Source organism: Protomyctophum parallelum, assembly GCF_964188405.1.
Source record: "Protomyctophum parallelum genome assembly, chromosome: 13".
Lineage (NCBI taxonomy): Eukaryota > Metazoa > Chordata > Actinopteri > Myctophiformes > Myctophidae > Protomyctophum > Protomyctophum parallelum.
This window is the reverse complement of record NC_139708.1, coordinates 50,021,610-50,040,694: the sequence shown is the minus strand read 5'-3', so window position 1 is coordinate 50,040,694 and position 19,085 is coordinate 50,021,610. Positions and strand designations below refer to the sequence as shown.

The 19,085-nt window shown below is 45.0% G+C and overlaps 2 protein-coding genes across 2 annotated transcripts; one reads left to right on the top strand and one right to left on the bottom strand.

Annotated features, from left to right (window-relative positions):
• Nucleotides 1-3,545: 3,545 nt before the first annotated feature.
• LOC310868749 (GTPase IMAP family member 4) lies at nt 3,546-12,143 on the top strand (the record flags this gene model as incomplete). Its single annotated transcript, XM_083779209.1, is given in 5 exon segments — nt 3,546-3,711; nt 11,115-11,205; nt 11,509-11,821; nt 11,824-11,922; nt 11,925-12,143. Coding segments are annotated over 5 exon segments (888 nt in total).
• A 2,574-nt stretch (nt 12,144-14,717) lies between these two features.
• LOC310868748 (uncharacterized protein) lies at nt 14,718-17,752 on the bottom strand (the record flags this gene model as incomplete). The annotated part of the gene is made up of 4 exons (XM_083779208.1): nt 14,718-15,709; nt 15,943-16,214; nt 16,588-16,623; nt 17,539-17,752. The coding sequence occupies 4 exons, from the start codon at nt 17,750-17,752 to the stop codon at nt 14,783-14,785; spliced, it is 1,449 nt and encodes a 482-aa protein (XP_083635334.1). The 3' UTR covers nt 14,718-14,782.
• Between the last annotated feature and the right edge of the window lie 1,333 nt (nt 17,753-19,085).

The window sequence follows — 19,085 nt, the reverse complement described above, 5'->3', positions numbered from 1 at the left end:
GTAGGTCATTGGTGACCTTTATGAGTGCTGTCTCTGTGCTATGATGGGCTCTGAAACCTGACTGAAAATTTTCAAATAGGTTATTGTTGTTCATGAAAGTTGTTAACTGGGAGCATATGACCTTTTCTAGAACTTTCGACAGAAATGACAGTTTGGAGATGGGCCTGTAGTTATGTAGCTCCGAGGCATCTAGGTTAGGCTTCTTTAAGAGGGGTTGTACTATGGCGTGTTTGAAGACAGCGGGGAAAATAGCAGTGGATAGGGAGGCATTTATAATGGCAAGGAGGTGGGGTAAGACTGTGGTGAGCACTTCCTTTAGCAGTTTGGTTGGTATAGAGTCCAATTGCGAGGTGGAGGATTTCATTGAAAGAATAATATTTCCTAATGTGTGAGATGTGACGTGTTGAAAGTTATGTAGATAAGCTGAGATGGTTGGAGCGGTGTGGGAGGTGTTATTGTTGGGGGTTATTTGGGTTCTTATTTTGTGGATCTTATCTATGAAATAATTGAGAAAGTCCTCACATTTTTCCTGGGATAGTTGAGTATTAAGAATAGGGGCCGGATTTGTGACTGAGTCTATTACTTTGAATAGTGATCTTGGGTTATGGCTGTTGTTTTTGACAATGTTGGAGAAGTATTTCTCTCTTGCAACTCTAATAGCAGATTGATAGTCCGCCATTAGAGTTTTCAGGATCTCAAGGGAGACGTGCAGGTTGTCTGCTTTCCATTTTCTTTCTGCTTTTCTGCAGCACCTCTTCAAGAGGCGGGTCTCATCGTTTAGCCAGGGTGTCCCTGTTGTACGAGGCTTAACTGCCTTGCGGGGTGCGATGCAGTCAAGAATGGCTAGGGAGGTGTTATTAAAATAATCGATCAATGCAGCTGGGTCATGGGAAAAGGAGTTAACGGTTGGGGAAGTTGCGGAGGACTGGAATAATTCTGAGAATTTGGTGGCTGTTGTAGAATCAATGACGCGTGCCAGATGAGCTGGGTGATGGACGGTTGAGCTGGAGGGGGCAATCTGGATTTCGAAAACAATGGCTTTATGGTCTGATGGAGGGAAGTCTGTAATTTTGAGGATGGAAGGAGACACGCCCAAGGACAGAACAAGGTCGAGAGTGTGTCCCTTATTGTGAGTGGGTTCATTTATAGATTGGATGAAGTTAAAAGATTCTGTCAGGGTGATAAAATCCTTAACCATTGGGTGAGATGGACAGAATATGTGCACGTTCACGTCGCCGATAATTATTACTTTGTCATGTTTGGGGGTTATAAATGACAGTAACTCAGAGAATTCGTCTAGGAAGCGGGCGTTGTACTTGGGGGGCCTATAAATTACAATGCAGAGAACAGGAACCTTAGCATGAATGATAAAACTGAGCATTTCAAAGGAGGTGAATGTACCAAGTGAGTTTGCGGGTGAGCATTTGGAGGAGACTTTATGTATGGCTGCTATTCCGCCACCACGACTAGACCGTCTAGGTTCATGAAAGAATGAATAATTTGGGGGGGTGGCCTGAATCAAATTTACAGAGTCTGTTTGCCAGGACTCTGTTATTAAGAAAAAATCTATTTTGTTTTCTAAAATGAAATCATGAACAAGAAAAGTTTTATTGTTGAGAGATCTTGGATTTAGTAGTCCAAATCTAGTGGGTGTATGGGGGGGGGGGGGGGGTGGTGGTAGTGGTTGAATAGCAATCAGGTTATTGTGATTAATCATCATGCAGTAAGGGGGGTGCAGTTGATGGTGTGTCAGTGTCGCTGATAATGATTGAAGGGGATGGAGTGGTGGGTTTCTGAAGCGGCATCGTAGTGGGTCATTTCCAGGTGTTGGACAGAGTGAGGGGGGTGGGTTTCTTCGGAGGATGAGACCCAAGGGGATCCACCGAGCGGCGTTTAACAGCTGATTTTAACAGATTGAGGCGGGACGGTTTCTGGCTAGTGGTTATGGAAGAGTTGACCGGGGATGATGGGTTAGGCAGTGGGTCGTTGGACGGGGCGGCTGGGTATAGTGGGGGGAACTCATTCATATCTAAAATAGAAAATGAATTGATTAATTGTATGGGAGGGGGTGCGTGTGGGGGGGGCTTCTTCCCATGTTTTCCCCGGGGGATCACTGTCCATGGGCCAGGAGTGGAGCAGGCCGAGGGTGTAATTTTTGGTCTTGCACCCTCGTGAGTGGGGGGGAGACGGAGGGTGACTGTCTCGTCCAGATCCCGGGGCTTGGAGGAACAGCGAGGACGTTCGTATCCAGCGGCGGGGAGGGTCGCATCGAGCTCCCGCGACTTGGGGGGAGAACACCGGGGGGGACGTTCGAGTCCGGTGGCGGCGGGGACAGTCACATCAAGCTGAATGACGCAGGATGTATGAAGGGAGTCCAGGAACATCTCATCATCCTTTATTTGGTGGAGAGTTGAGATTCTACCCTCCAGCACCGACACTCTGTGCTTCAGGTGAAGGCAGCTGTCGCAACCGGGAGATGAGGTGAGTGACATAATGGTATAATATATATGATATGGTTTATCATATATATTATACCATTATTATTAACTACAATTGTTATTAGTATATATATATATATATATATATATATATATATATATATATATATATATATATATATATATATATATATATATATATATATTAATATGTGTAGATTAATGTATATATTGTATGCAGATAGATGTCCCATCGGTCTGCTACATGTGCACAAATGTCCTCGCTCACCGACGGCCTCCATAAACCTCCTCAGTCACTCCAAACATCTCTGCATGTCCTCTCTCACTGACGGCCTCCATACACCTCCTCAGTCACTCCAAACATCTCTGCATGTCCTCCCTCACTGACGGCCTCCATACACCTCCTCAGTCACTCCAAACATCTCTGCATGTCCTCCCTCACTGACGGCCTCCATACACCTCCTCAGTCACTCCAAACATCTCTGCATGTCCTCCCTCACTGACGGCCTCCATAAACCTCCCGTCTGGCCTTCCCGGTCTCCTCTTCCTTGGCAGCTCCGTCTTCAGCATCCGCGTCTCCCAGTGTTACCAAGACTGAGTTTGTAGCTTAATTCGATCTGAGACAAAATGGCTTCTAAATTGTCTTTCACAGAAGAGGATTTTTCCTGCCCTGTGTGTGTCATGAAGTCTTTACAGATCCTGTTCTCCTGCCGTGTAGCCACAGTTTCTGCAAACGCCTGTCTGCAGGAGTGGTGGAGAACGACACAAATTAAGGAATGTCCGGTTTGTAAGGAGAGACATGCTCCTCTTAACCTGGCTCTGAAGAACCTGTGTGAGACCTTCACACAGAGGAGACTTCAGAGATGGACCGAGGTTCTCTGCAGTCTGCATGCTGAGACATTCAAACTGTTCTGTCAGGAATGTCTACAGCCAGTGTGTGTTGTGTGTCGAGATTCTAAACAAAACACACCGACCACAGATGCACACCTGTTGATGAAGCTGCACTGGATTACAAGGAGGAAGTCCAGAAATCACTGGAGCCTTTGTGAGAGAAACTGAGTACCTTTAAAAGAGTTATAACAGAGTATGACCAAGCAGCAGAACACATTAAAGGCCCAGAACACAGAGACGCAGATGAAGGAACAGTTTAAGACTCTTCGTCAGTTTCTACATGATGAAGAGGAGGCCAGGATCACTGCATCGAGGGAGGAAGAGCAGCAGAAGAGTCAGATGATGAAGGAGACGATCGAGGGTCTCTCTGAACAGAGACATATCAACCATTTCAAACACAATCAGAGACATAGAGGAGGAGCTGAAAGCTGAACGCATTCCTACAGAACTACAAGACCACAGTGGAGAGAGTACAGCTCACACCGCCGGACCCACAGCCCGTCTCAGGAGCTCTGATAGACGTGGCCGAACACCTGGGAAACCCGACCGTCAGCCAGGGTCTGGGAAGAGATGAAGTTCACTGTCGACTACACTCCCGTCATCCTGGACCCCAACTCTGCCCATGGAGGACTCGTCCTGTCTGTTGATCTGACCAGTGTTGAGTTATGGAGGAGGGGGACGAAAGCTTCCCGACAACCCAGAGAGGTTTGACTGGTGGCACGGCGTCTGTCCTGCATGGGCTCCTCTCTGAGGGCTTGGACTCAGGGACTCACAGCTGGGATGTTGAGGTTGGAGACGACGCATTCTGTGAGCTAGGTGTGGTCGTAGAGTCTAACCAAAGGCAGAGCAGAGGCGTAGGAGGCCAATACTGCAGGGGAATAGACAGAAGTAGAAGTGGTTGTTATTATGCACGTTCCTCATCTGAGTTTCCAAACACTCCAACTCTTCTGCTCTCACCACACGTATGTGTGATTGCGTGTGCGGCTATGCAGTGAGCTAAACATCCTTCCATAAAAAGCAGTCAGAGAGGAGTGGATCTTGACAAGTCTTTTATATAGAAGTTAAACTGTAAAACTGTGACAAAAGACAGAAAAAAGAGCATTTGTAAATATCCCATAATACGACACAATTCACATAAACATCACAGAAATGAAGGTACATCAATAAAATAATATTTGTATATCAATGTAGCACTGTATCGCTGCTGCTGTAATATCTTTACACAGTAACAGGTAAGTAAAACAGTTGAGTATGAAACAAACCGTATTAAACACATAACTCCAAATACGCCACTCTTTCAATGAAACATAACATTAACAATGTATTCGGAAAAGTTCTACATGTACTTACAATCTTTGACTCTTTAAGCACAAACAAAAAGCATGACTGTCGAATGTAGCTGGCTTCTCAAACTGAGCTGAATTCACACTGAGTGAGCCTAAACTCCCTGCACAGCAGCACTGCAGCAGATTATGCCTTGATTGCTAACACTCAATAGGCAGCACCTGGAGTAATTAACAGGAAGAACTCTGTGCAGAAAAGAAGAAACAAAATACATTGGCCTGCCCATAGAGGGTGCTAAAACACTGAGGCCAAAGCACTGAGGCCAGAACACCAACACTTAGAAAAAACTATCACGGCACGGAATTTCTTTACAGAAAGTAGCTCAGAACATGTTTACGGTGGATTTTTCTGAAACAAACACTTTGCCGTTTGAAAGAGGATAATTCAAGCTTTCCATACAGCTGCACTGATGGTGAGTTTAATGTCGTTTAATGCAAGCAGATCGGAAAGGCAATTTTGGATCAATGGGATGTCAATTGACAATATTCAGACCGCAGCCATCTTGCCAGCAAGGTGCCAACTAGGTGCAACTTCCCATTGACAGCCCGTTCATTTTCAACAGAAATGTCCTATCAAATTTTATTAAACAAACTCACCAATATTGGAGCTGTACAGAAATCTTGAATTATCCTCTTTCAATCTGTAACGTTTTTGTGTCATAAATGGCTCGTTGGATATCACTCAACAGTCCTGTGTGTGCCACCTGTTTTGAACTAGCACATAATGCAGGAAGCAGCAGGATGTTGCTGTTGGACAGATTATTATATACTGCATAAACAATATAAAAGCATGATTATTAAGGACAAAGGACACTGTACTTTAATCATCTGCAATAAAAGCCCTTTGACCGCTGGTATTCACCGTTTGACGTAAGACAGTCAATTAAAATGAACAAATACTTGATTACAGTATTCCATAATATTTGTTTTGGCCTCGCATTAACTTTATATGCACCTCACTGAAGCCCTGGACAGACTCTCAATTAAATTTATACACAGTATATTCTTTCCCTTTTCTTCTTTTTTCTCCATTCATTTATGATTTCTTACTTTTAATCAATGCTAAATATTTCTGTATTCCAATATTCCGGTAATCATTGCCATAGTGTGTTTATTTCAGTAGCAGGGGCCTCCCAGTCTCTCCACCAGGGCTGGTTCTAAGGGGACAGGGGTGTTTATTTCAGTAGCAGGGGCCTCCCAGTCTCCCCACCTCCACCAGGGCTGCTTCTGGAGGGGACAGGGGTGTTTATTTCAGTAGCAGGGGCCTCCCAGTCTCCCCACCTCCACCAGGGCTGCTTCTGGAGGGGACAGGGGTGTGTTTATTTCAGTAGCAGGGGCCTCCCAGTCTCTCCACTAGGGCTGGTTCTGGAGGGGACAGGGGTGTTTATTTCAGTAGCAGGGGCCTCCCAGTCTCCCCACCTCCACCAGGGCTGCTTCTGGAGGGGACAGGGGTGTGTTTATTTCAGTAGCAGGGGCCTCCCAGTCTCCCCACCTCCACCAGGGCTGCTTCTGGAGGGGACAGGGGTGTGTTTATTTCAGTAGCAGGGGCCTCCCAGTCTCCCCACCTCCACCAGGGCTGCTTCTGGAGGGGACAGGGGTGTTTATTTCAGTAGCAGGGGCCTCCCAGTCTCCCCACCTCCACCAGGGCTGCTTCTGGAGGGGACAGGGGTGTGTTTATTTCAGTAGCAGGGGCCTCCCAGTCTCTCCACTAGGGCTGGTTCTGGAGGGGACAGGGGTGTTTATTTCAGTAGCAGGGGCCTCCCAGTCTCCCCACCTCCACCAGGGCTGGTTCTGGAGGGGACAGGTGTGTTTATTTCAGTAGCAGGGGCCTCCCAGTTTCTCCACTAGGGCTGGTTCTGGAGGGGACAGGTGTGTTTATTTCAGTAGCAGCAGGGGCCTCCCAGTTTCTCCACTAGGGCTGGTTCTGGAGGGGACAGGTGTGTTTATTTCAGTAGCAGGGGCCTCCCAGTCTCCCCACCTCCACCAGGGCTGGTTCTGGAGGGGACAGGGGTGTGCAGACCCCACCGAAATGTGCGGTGCCCACCCAATCAAAAGTTATGGAGAATATTTATTTGTAGCCAATATAAAACCACAAAATATACCATAAATACCATTTATCAGTTCTGATTGGGTGGGCAGCATTTTTAGAGAAATTTAACCCATCTGAACACTGTTTGCCATAAGTGCTGTTAACCGACAGGAAGTGGCGTGCACATAAGACACTGGGTGGTGCTAGAGCACCTGCCCTTTTGCCCTCTGGACAGCAATGTGCCCTTTTGAATGTTCGTTTTGTTCATTTTATTTTTGTACAGTATAGTATGTGGCCCATGGTGACATTGATCAATTCTGGATTAAAAACTTCCAATATATTATTTATGCCCCAAAATCTATAAATCTCACACACCATTAAGGCAACCGGTTGGTTCCACGCGCTCCACAAGGTGCACTTTTCTTTCTTCACTTGAGCACCTGCCCCTCCAAATGTCTGTGCACGCCACTGCCAACAGGGTGGGTTACTATTGATCAAAGAAGGAGAAGATAGATAGATAGATAGATAATCTGAGATGATAGCATAGTTTTCTATGCATGTCGGGGGATTATTTACGCTGTGCGGTGCGTGCTGGATGCACCCCCATATATTCGTCCTGCCCACCCTAGTGGGCCAGGCTACAGCCGGCCCTGGTGCTCTGTCATTATGTTGGTCAGTTTATTCAACAATTTACCAGCATCCATGCCTGGTAAGTCTCCCTGGTGGCTATTATTTTGTATGAAGCCCTGATGTCATTCTTATTGCAATCTGGGAACCCATCTGCAAAAAAAAGGGGGGGGGGGGATTCTGAAACTAATCTTGAGAGATTATTCTTATTGTAAGTGTAACCTACTTTCAGACTTCAATCTTGGCATCTTCCCAAGTGTTTGTCATTTATTATCTAATTAATCTTAAAGAACTGCATGTCCTTTCTGTCTAAACATAATGAGATGAAAAAAAAAATATATATATATATATATATATATATATATTGCTTTGATGATATACGTACCTTATCTTTACTTCAGCATTACCTTGTGAAACAAATTATTGTATATTACTATACAATTTACAGATCAAGTGGGAAAACTGTACACTGTAGTGACACTAGGGTAGGGTTGGGCATTGACCTTTGTTCAATGGCTTTTATAGGCCATTATATGGCCAAATGTAGCATGTGTAAATTGTACCCAAAGTATGCCACATGACTCGTGTTTTTTGTGTTTAAATATCTTTTCCTGTTTGTACTTCAGAATCCATATGGCTGAGGGCTTTGTAATGACAGCAAACAACATGGCAAAGGAAGGTGCCGGCAGATTCGGGCAGAACGTAAGTAGAGGAAACAACTATTATTTAAATACAGGACTCAGTAGTTGTCAGTGTTAGCTGACTTGGTTGGATCAGTACCGAAAATGGTTATTGCAGCGTCTACATTATAGGGAAAGGCCTTTTTCTGGTGAATATATTGTTTGTCTTTATGTGATCACAGAAACAGGTTTATAACTCCAGGACAGTCAGAGGTCTTTCCAGTAAATTAATCCGACCTACATGCATTTGACATTGTGAGCTTGTAGATCTGTTATTTTGCAATTTTGTTTCGTTTGCACAGGCTGACCTTTAGGTGCTAAGGTTAATGTGTTCTAATTGTAATCTTTCTGTTCTCATGGTCACTGTGAAATGTGGACATTTCTTGATGGGAGGGGGAGTGATTGTAAGACTGAACAGTTCCGAGGGAGAACAGGAGGGGGCGCAAGAGGAGAGGAAGAGAGGGATGAGAGAGAGCGGAAGAGAAAAGTTCATGTTTTTGTTCTTTCTTTCCTCCTTTCTTGTGTTCTTCTTCTTCCTTTCTTTTTACCTTTTTCTTTTTCAGCCGGCAAAACTTGCTGCGGAGTAGCCTACCTATAATTGCTAATTTCGCTAAACAACAGTAAAGTACTCACAACAAGTCCTCCTCCTGACGACGTTGAAACAGAGTTCAAATATTCCTTTGGGCTGGTTCTTTAGCACCGCTGCCACCAGTATAACACTTGGGTGCTATCATAAGAACGAGACGTCAGTTTAGAACAAACTTTTACTCAGTCATAAACAACGTGGTACAGGCACGGCAACAGAACAAAAACATGAATGGAATCTTTTCTCTTCCTCTCCTCTTGCTCCCCCTCCTGTTCTCCCTCGGAACTGTTCAGTCTTACACTATTATGCCACCAAAATGTGGAATTCCCTACCCCATCAAAAACTGACTCCCTAGCCTAGGGGGCCTACGCCTAGGGGTCTACTATTGACGTCCCCCTGCCCCTGGCCCCGGTCCTTCCCAGCATATATCCACCCTGTTCCCCAGCCCCATCTCCACTGGGCTCGGACCTCAACATGCACACACCTTTCCCGTCCCAAATAACAACAATAACAATACTACAAAGTACATGATGACTATAAATACTCCTGTTGACACCCATCCATGCATCATCCCAAGTATTATAGGCAACAGAATTCCCCCTACAGTATCCAATCACCATCACCTCAAACGCAGCGCTGAACTCTACCTTTTACGTCCACTGAGTCGTGCCATTTCACCATCATTATCATCATCATCATCATCTATAACGCATTAACGCATTTTAATCGCACTATTTTTTTCACCGCGGAACGTTGTCACTGGACAGTTTTCAGACGGACCTGCGCAACAAGTGTCCGTGTCCTCTTCAGACAATAACACCACCAGAAACCGCAGACAGTTCACCAGACTGGGGGAAGCCGCTGAGATCACTTTGCTTGTCCCCGTGGATTGGAAATAGGATTTAAAAGGCTATCCGATGGTAGCGTGGATTACAGCACAGTTGTGTGCAATTATTCAATGAACAATTATTACCCCTATTACTACAAAAACAATATTTTATTGCTTAAACTTATGTATTCACTATTCATTGATTCACTAGTATACCAAAATCCATTTGAAAAAATTGCTTTCTCACTGTTCTCGGGTCAAATAATGATATGCGATTAAAATGCGATTAATCTAGATTAATTAATCGCAAAGCCTCTGATTAATTTGATTTTTTTTTAATCGAGTCCCAGCTCTAATATATATATATATATATTTTTTTGCAAGTGCAAGCCTGGCTCAGGGAGTAGGACGCCCCTGCCTTGCAGAGTCCCTAGGCACTTTGGACTTAACATCATGTCCTGTGTTTTCAAAATCATATCTTTGATGATATACCTTATCTTTACTTCAGCATTATCTTGTGAAACAAATTATTGTATATTACTATACAATTTACAGATCAAGTGGGTAAACTGTACACTGTAGTGACACTATAGGGTAGGGTTGGGCATTGACCTTTGTTCAATGGCTTTTATAGGCCATTATATTAAAGCTGAGATTTGTGCACTCGAATGATAGGGATAGTTGGATGAACATTTCTTCTCCTATCGTTTAACTTTTGGTAAATTAACGATATATTATCTATTATCCTTCCAAATGTAGCATGTGTAATTGTACCCAAAGTATGCCACATGACTCGTGTTTTTTGTGTTTAAATATCTTCGCTTTTCCTGTTTGTACTTCAGAATCCATATGGCTGAGGAAGAACAGCAGGTGCAGGAGCAGAACATAAGTAGAGGAAACAAATATTATTTAAATACAGGACTCAGTAGTTGTCAGTGTTAGCTGACTTGGTTGGATCAGTACCGAAAAAAGTTATTGCAGCGTCTACATTATAGGGAAAGGCCTTTTTCTGGTGAATATATTGTTTGTCTTTATGTGATCACAGAAACAGGTTTATAACTCCAGGACAGTCAGAGGTCTTTCCAATAAATTAATCCTACATGCAGTGTGTGTGTGCATGCGTGCGTGCCTAAGATTGTATGTAAATTGTATTTAAATTGAAAATGTCAGAATCGATAAATACATCTACGAGAGTCTAAATCTTATAGGCTGTGTGTGTGTGTGTGTGTGTGACATGTCACATGCATGTGCCAAACTGGAATTGCATGTTTAGGAGCCTATAGAGTGCAGCTGTAGCCCCTTCACTTCTGGCCACAGAAGCACCACATAATGTCAAGTTGCATCGTATGTTGTATAACTGCTACCCCCCAGCTTCTTTGCAACTGGACGGCAACACATGACTTACTCAGCCATACAAATTCAATAAAATAACAGCTCCATTACCCATGCCATCATATCATTTTTGCTGGTGGTTCTGTTCTGTCTGTATGCCTGAGAGGGATTGAATGTCCCTTGCTTTATTCATCAAGCTGCATGATGGGCAGGGATCTTCCATACTGGGCATCCACAATGCTAAACAAAAATGTGTTTCAATGGGTACTGCTAAACTGCTAAATGTTATCTTTGATGAGATATCAGGTATTTTATAACTAAATTTGCTGAATTCACAGAGAGAAAGGCCTTGAGGATCATGCTGCTTGGGAAGAGTGGAGCAGGGAAGAGTTCAAGTGGGAACACCATACTGGGGCGAGAGGTGTTTAACCCATTCTGACCTGAGATCAGATTCTAAAAATGTCCTCTACATCCTGACAGTTTCATTATTAACCCATTCTGACCTGAGATCAGATTCTAAAAGTGTCTTCGATTTTTCAAAAATAGCAGACCTACAAGCTCGTATCGCGCCACTCGGTGGCGCGATATGAGCTTGTAGATCTGCTATTTTTCAATAGCTAAAGCATAACATGATGCTGACACCAAAATGGATGCCCGTTCAGAATGGGTTAAAGCAGACATGAAGCTCAGAAGAGTCACTATGCAATGTGAAAAGGCCTCTGTAACCATCAGCGACACACCTGTGGATGTGATCGACACACCAGGGTTCTTTGAGACCGACCGTGACATGGAGGAAGCCGTTAGAGACATTCTAAAGCGTGTCAAACTCCAGGAGGGTGGACCTCATGCCTTTGTGCATGTGATCCCATTAGGAAGATTGACTCAAGAAGATCAAGAAACCCACAAGCTGATGGAGGCCATGTTCGGTGAGAGGGTGTGGGACTACACCATCGTGTTGTTCACCCATGGAGACCGCCTGGAGGGAAAGACCATAAACAATATGATCACAGAAGGCGATGAGAGCCTCCGCAACTTCATATGCAAGTGGGTGGGTTTCACGTCTTCAACAACAAGAATGCAGAAGACCCAAAGCAGGTGGAAGTACTGTCCAAAGTCCAGACCCTGGTGGCTCTAAATGGAGGCGGCCATTTTACCACACGGACCTGTACCCACGGAAAGAGAGGAAGATCAGGGAAACACAGGAGAACATCCTTGCAGAGAGAGAAAAGGAGATCAGCCGAGAGGAGAGAAGTCTACGGGAGCACTACCAGGGTGAAGAGCTGGAGAAGGAGAGAATGGAGCTGTGGCATAAAGAAGAGAAGAATGCAGGACAGAAGGCTGAGGCCACCAACTGCATGCTCATGTGATGTATATTTTGATAGCTTATGCCTTAACACATGTCATAATTGTACACATAATACTTCAGCCTATATGGTTTGACCCAGAGATGAGTTCTGACAGCTGGAACTAACCATAGATTATTTTTGTCTTTCTACTCATTGTATTTGGGGTAATGGCAGTTTGTGCTTTACTGTGACCGATAGGACTGGCGATAGGCCTAGTATGCCTATGTTTGTTCATGTACAAGCCTATGTTTGGACAAAGTCCCTTTGTATTTTAACGTTTATATTATATAGTAGATTTAGTTAAGCATACTGGCATGTCTTCGTAAATACATACTGTAGGGCCAGGCTAATGGACATAGTTCATTCAGTCTCCATAACAATGACATGATTTTACTGTATGCTATAAAGAAAAAAGGTTTGTATGCAAAAGTAGTAGTAGTGCAGTGCTTAAACTTTGTAACCAATAAATAAAATAAAAACAATTATAGACCATAAAACATTCATCTCATTTGAGGATGTATGGAACTGTGTGTGCTGGTGCCTCCTTGTGGCACAGCTGTCAATGTCTGCAAAGAAACACCGTCCGTATCAATCAAAGAGGTGTTTTTCTTTTTTTTTATCAACTTTGTAGAATGTAATTTCATGTATAATTCCATCCTGTGTGTGTGTGTGTAATATGTATGATGTGATTGTGAAGGTTTTACAATAATGTTAAGCGTTATAATAACAAAGTGAGATCGACTTCCTTAAAACAAATTTAATGTATGTATACTGTAGATTCCGATATGGAAGGTCACACACACTGTGTACAAAGTTGTATAATATTAGCAACCGGGTCAGCCAGATATTCAGAAGAGTGGACACTTTAGTTCCGGAACGTTAGTGGGCACTTGGGAGATTTCTTAAAAACAACAACAAAAATAAAATAAAAGAGCACAAATACCGGAGCCATTGCTCAGCTTAAACGTCACTCCTAGAGTGACGATACATACTGTACAGCATACAAAATAGGGGAGGAGCCAATGGCCCATATTTACCACGGTGGCCATTTTGCTCTGACTTCTCTATAGACCGATTCCGTAGCGGTTTCATGGTCGCAGCCTACGTATTTCCTGTAGGCGGACTCGACGTAGCTGCGGGGGTAAAACCCTCACCAGGCGCACCTCTTCCACTACAGTGAACGGCAGAGTGACTGATGTTAGTTTGCCTCAAACTTTACTCCTTTACCTGCTTTTTTACTAACACTAACATTACAAAGATGACCAGAACATCGAGATGAACCTGTGTAGTTTATGGCTGCTAAAAACGGAATGTCTAATATCCACCACGGTGGCGGAGACCAGAGCCATTGAGTAATGGTTGAGACAAAGCAGTGAAAGATACATAACGCCAGTCTTACCCAATACCAAATATTTCTTATGTTTTATTAACACAAGGCTGCTGTACTTTATACCTCATACTTTAAATGCTTAGTATGAGGTATAAAATACAGCAGCCTTGTGTTCATAAAACAGAAAGATTGGGTATTGGGTAAGACTGAAATTATGTATCTTGCAGGATTCTTCACTGCTTTGTCTCAACCATTACTCAATGGCTCTGGTCTCAGCCATCGCGGTGGATATTAGACATTCCGTTTTATTTTATTTGTTATGTTGCCACTACTGTTGGAGCAGCCATAAACTACACAGGTTCATCTCGATGTTCTGGGCATCTTTGTAATGTTAGTGTTAGTAAAAAAGCAGGTAAAGGAGTAAAGTTTGAGGCAAACTAACATCAGTCACTCTGTTGTTCACTGTAGTGGAAGAGGTGCGCCTGGTGAGGGTTTTACCCCCGCAGCTACGTCGAGTCCGCCTACAGGAAATACGTAGGCTGCGACCATGAAACCGCTACGGAATCGGTCTATAGGGCATAGCAGTGGGCGTGAGTTTCCATTCCATTCATTTTTCGCATAGAGATTTACAAAAATATTTATATCAATGATTTTAAGCCTAGAATCAAGCCTATCTAGGATCCTGGTGAATAAAGCCATGACCATACATACAGCACCTTTGAAATTGTGAAAATATAAAATGCTAAACAAAGCATATTTATTATCATATCATTAAATATTCAAAGAAATTACAAAAATAATATTTATCATGAAGGTTTTATGGTCATGATAAATGAATCACCAGGATCCTGGATGGCTTGATTCTAGACAATAATTGATAAGTATTCTTGTAAATCTCTATGTGGGAAAAATCTATGGATGATTTAAGTAAGGGCCAAAACGGCCTGGTGCGAGTGACAGAGGAGAGGGGTAAAGGATGCCACTGTGTGGCATCACTTCCTCTCTGCCAGTCTCTGTAGATAAGTGACCGAGGAGGAGAGGGGTAAAGGCTCATACATAGTCTGGATTTCCGGTGGTGGGGTGACCACCGAACTACAACATGACGTCACGAGCCGCGGTGAAGAGCAAACCACCGCCTCCGCTCCAGCCCTTCTCTCTGTTTTTAACTTACCACCGCTCAACGTTATTTCAGCTCCGGTGGTCAGCTCACCACCGAAAATCCAGACTATGAATGAATAGGCCTTAAAGGATGCCACGGTGTGTGGCATCACTTCCGCTCTGCCAGTCTCTGTAGCAAAGTGACCCGAGGAGGAGAGGGGTAAAGGAGGCATCACTTCCGCTCTGCCAGTCTCTGTAGCAGAGCGATGACCGTGTCCTGTTTGGAGGAGAGCAGCTCCAGGGCCGTGGCGATCCTGCCCAGTGACTCCGCCATGCGCACCTCCCTCCTCTCGCGCCTCCTCTCCCGCGCGTCGGCCCTCCGGCCGGCCGCCTGCTCCAGGTAGGCCTGCTCCTCCTGCCTGCGCAGGACCTCCTGCAGCAGGGAGGACTGCTCTGCTGCGTCCGTCTGCTGAGGCTGTCCGTCTGTCCTCGACGCGTCATAGCCAGAGGAGGAGGAGGTCGGAAAAGGGGATTGTTGTGAGGAGAACGTGGAAGGCGAGGAGGAGGAGGAGGAGAGGGCGTGGATGTTGTGATTGCTGCGCTGTGACGACGGCTGCGGGGGGGGAGGAGCCCGGCCCCCCTCCTGCCCTCCTCCGCCCCCCCTCCGGGCAGGCCGGAGCATCGGCGGGGCTTTAAGTCTGGCGCTGCTGCGGACTCTGACACGGGGGGGATGCGAGTTGTTGTTGGCGGTCAGTTCAAAGGAACGGGAAGGAGCCGGAAGAGGAGGAAGCGTTTCCGCGGCGTACGCTGACGAAACAAGTGACGGACACAGAGAGACGCTAGCAGTGGTGATGTCACCGTTTAGGAGGATGAGGCCGGGCTTGAGTTCTGGCGCCGCCGGGGAAACGGACGTTACAGGCACCGCGTCGCCGCTGATGTCGTCGCTGATGTGAGCGGTGGCGGGCGACAGTGGGCGGGTGAAGTCATCGTAGGGGGGGATGATGTCGGGGGCGCCGAGCTCCGACACGTGGTGTGGTTTGGCGGCGATCTTCAACAGAGGAACGGAGCCCGTCGCAGAGACGGCTTTGCTGGTCTTTTTACTTTTGCTGCTGTGCATGACCTGGACACCGACGGTGTCACTGAGTGTGGCGTCCATCAGCTAGAGAGAGAGAGAGAGACATGGAAACAAGAGATCAGGGGAGGAATCGGTTTTTAGCAGAATTGACACACCCGACCACAAATGTTCTCTTAAAACTCCAGGCCATGATATAACTGTGATATACGTAGGCCTAGAAACATAGGTTATTTCAGAAAACTGTCAGGATTTAGAAGACATTTTCTTCAGGCCTAAACAGTGGGTTCTTGTCCCCTGAGCGTTGCACCGCCACCCACATCGAAGAACTCCCAGGAGGTCTTGGCGTGGCCCGTCTCTCGGCTGCGGTCCTTCACCCTCTTGTAGGTGACGATGAGGTTGTTCCATTTGCGGCGGATCTTTTCCACGGGAAGCACGTAGCCTTTGGCCGCCATCTCGTCCTGGACGCTCTGGAAGAGCTGCGAGCGCTCCCGGGTCTCGTACAGCCCCCAGCGGCGCCCCACCCCCTCGATCAGATACATGACGGCCTTGGAACAGAAGTCTGAGCTGTGGGCGAAGCTCTTCTCTGAGGCTGCGGGGGGGGGGGGTTCATAGATATCATGAAATTGAATTAAAAGCTGTCGAAGTCAAGAGTAGACGACTATGCATGCATGTTGTTGTTAACATCATTTACTTTTGTTTGAAAATAAAATATGAAACAATATAGTTCATTGAGCATATATTAACCACCCACTATGGTTTTTTATACTGTAGTAAAGTACCCTGCCCCCTACACACACACACACACACACACACACACACACTATATATTTTGTATCATTTGTCCTCACAAAATAGATTTGTCACAAATGATGGTGCAGCAAGGTTACATCAAGCATGTCACACGCACGCACGAGTGAGCATGCACAGACTAGAGCTAACTTAGAGTAGATTTTTCTTATCACCTGAGGCAGGGAAGAACCTCTCTGTGCTCACAGGGTCTATTGGAGAGAGAGAGAGAGAGGGAGAGAGAGAGAGAGAGAGAGAGAGACCAATTGAGACGAGGAAGTCTAGTAAATGTATTGCAGTGACAGTTAGAAATAACATCAATCAACCAGCTGGTGAGGGCTTATTATATGAGATATGATGTCCAATTAATAATAGCAATCAATTTGTCAAAACAAGACTGTAATAGCCTAAACTGCATGAGACCAAAGCCAAATGACCAAACTGTAGCACCTTATCTTTGTATTCTCTTTACTGGCTTGCTTGTTAAAAACAATCCCAGTTAGATTGGCTGTAAACAAGTTCCTGACCCAGTTACCCTGGGTAAACATAGTACCTTTCCTTTCCTTAGTCCAGTTACCCTGGGTAAACATAGTACCTTTCCTTTCCTTAGTCCAGTTACCCTGGGTAAACATAGTACCTTTCCTTTCCTTAGTCCAGTTACCCTGGGTAAACATAGTACCTTTCCTTTCCTTAGTCCAGTTACCCTGGGTAAACATAGTACCTTTCCTTTCCTTAGTCCAGTTACCCTGGGTAAACATAGTACCTTTCCTTTCCTTAGTCCAGTTACCCTGGGTAAACATAGTACCTTTCCTTTCCTTAGTCCAGTTACCCTGGGTAAACATAGTACCTTTCCTTTCCTTAGTCCAGTTACCCTGGGTAAACATAGTACCTTTCCTTTCCTTAGTCCAGTTACCCTGGGTAAACATGGTAACTTTCCTTTCCTTAGTCCAGTTACCCTGGGTAAACATAGTACCTTTCCTTTCCTTAGTCCAGTTACCCTGGGTAAACATAGTACCTTTCCTTTCCTTAGTCCAGTTACCCTGGGTAAACATAGTACCTTTCCTTTCCTTATAAAAACAATTATACCAATGAAATGTTTGTGTACTACTAGTAGTTATTCAACTCACACAGTAGTATAGTACTGGCTGCGTGCTGCGGGTCCGCCAGCTCCAGGTTATCATCAGTAGGACTCGGGCTGCAGGCTTCTCCGGCTTCTGTGTAGGTACAGTACGCAGCGCTGTCCTTACAGTACGCAGCGCTGTCCTGATCGCAGCCTGGCGCAGACGACTCCTGGCTGCCCAGCACGAACGCAGTTGTTGCATTCTCGTCGACCGTTTCCATTTTCACATGCATCTGCTGCATCATCGCAGCGTCGCCACTACAACCGCTCTGCTGTATATTTTGGCACATCATTTTTTTTCCTTCAGTTTTCACGTTCCAATTGCATTGAGAGGCAAAACTAAGTTTTATCTCAAGCTGAGCTCTGGTTATATATATATTCTCTTGAAATAAATAACACATATGAAAACCAATCGTCAATTCTTCAGCGCAAATACTTAGTTGTAATTAGGCCGTCTGTCTGTGCAGCTGGCTGGCCGCGGATTGTTGTTGCATGGGAGAGAGAGGGAAATGGCTGCCTGCGTCTCTCTCTCTCTCTCTCTGCCGTGCAGTCAGTCGTGCAGACAGTGCTGCTGCATGCGCAAACGCCGCTGCGCAACTTTCCGTGAGGTTAGGATGACGTCACTGAACAAGCCTATTGCTTTAGAAATGCATGTTATTTTGTTCAGGGTGCTTTTCTTTCTTCCCTCTTTGAGGCTGGTGGTATCTCATGTTTTTTATTTCTTATTTTATATTTTTATTTTACTATGTTTTATTTTGAGTTGGTGTTTGGTAAACAATTGTAAGTATTGCCTTTGTTAAATGTTAAATGTTTGTCTGTGTCGGACCCCAGGAAGACTAGCTTTTGTCAAGGCAACTGCTAATGGGGATCCTTATAAACAATAAACAATCATAAAACGGTGATAATAAGAGTTGAGGCCATGCATACTCAAGGTGATGTCCTTAATGATTGACCCCGCCTCCCTGTGGTTTACCCAACTTCTAGACCAATCAATGAACGGGGTGATAGCTCCAGAGTGTTATCAGACTTGTCTGATAAGCCTGCCCTGGGACGGTGAGCAGGGACCGAGGCTAGTCTGGTAGTAAAAACAGAGAGATAGGTCTGTGTCCGCGGTGATAGCTGAACATCACCGCGACTGACTGATGTAATGGTGTAGTTTTCCAACCCTTTAAAAACTACACCGCGGTGATAGCCTATCTCCACAAACTGGAGTATGTATTGTTTTTCTCCGTCAAAGCTGATGTTTTGTAACACAACATTATGCAACTTTAAATGCTACTATGCTGGGGTGTCTAATGGATGAATAGGGACTCTTAGTCTGTAAAAAATACATTTTTGGGACGCTTATATTGTAAAATCAATGTTAATTTAACTCTGAGATTGTACAAATGGAACCATTTGTACACTCAGAGTTACAGATACTCATAAGGGTCCATTTGGTTCCAAACTATCATTTAGCTGGGGACCCCCTGGAACTCCCTCAAGGACCCCTGGGGGTCCCTGGACCCCACTTCGGGAACCACAGGGTTCCAGGGTCTGTTGTAGCTGCAATTA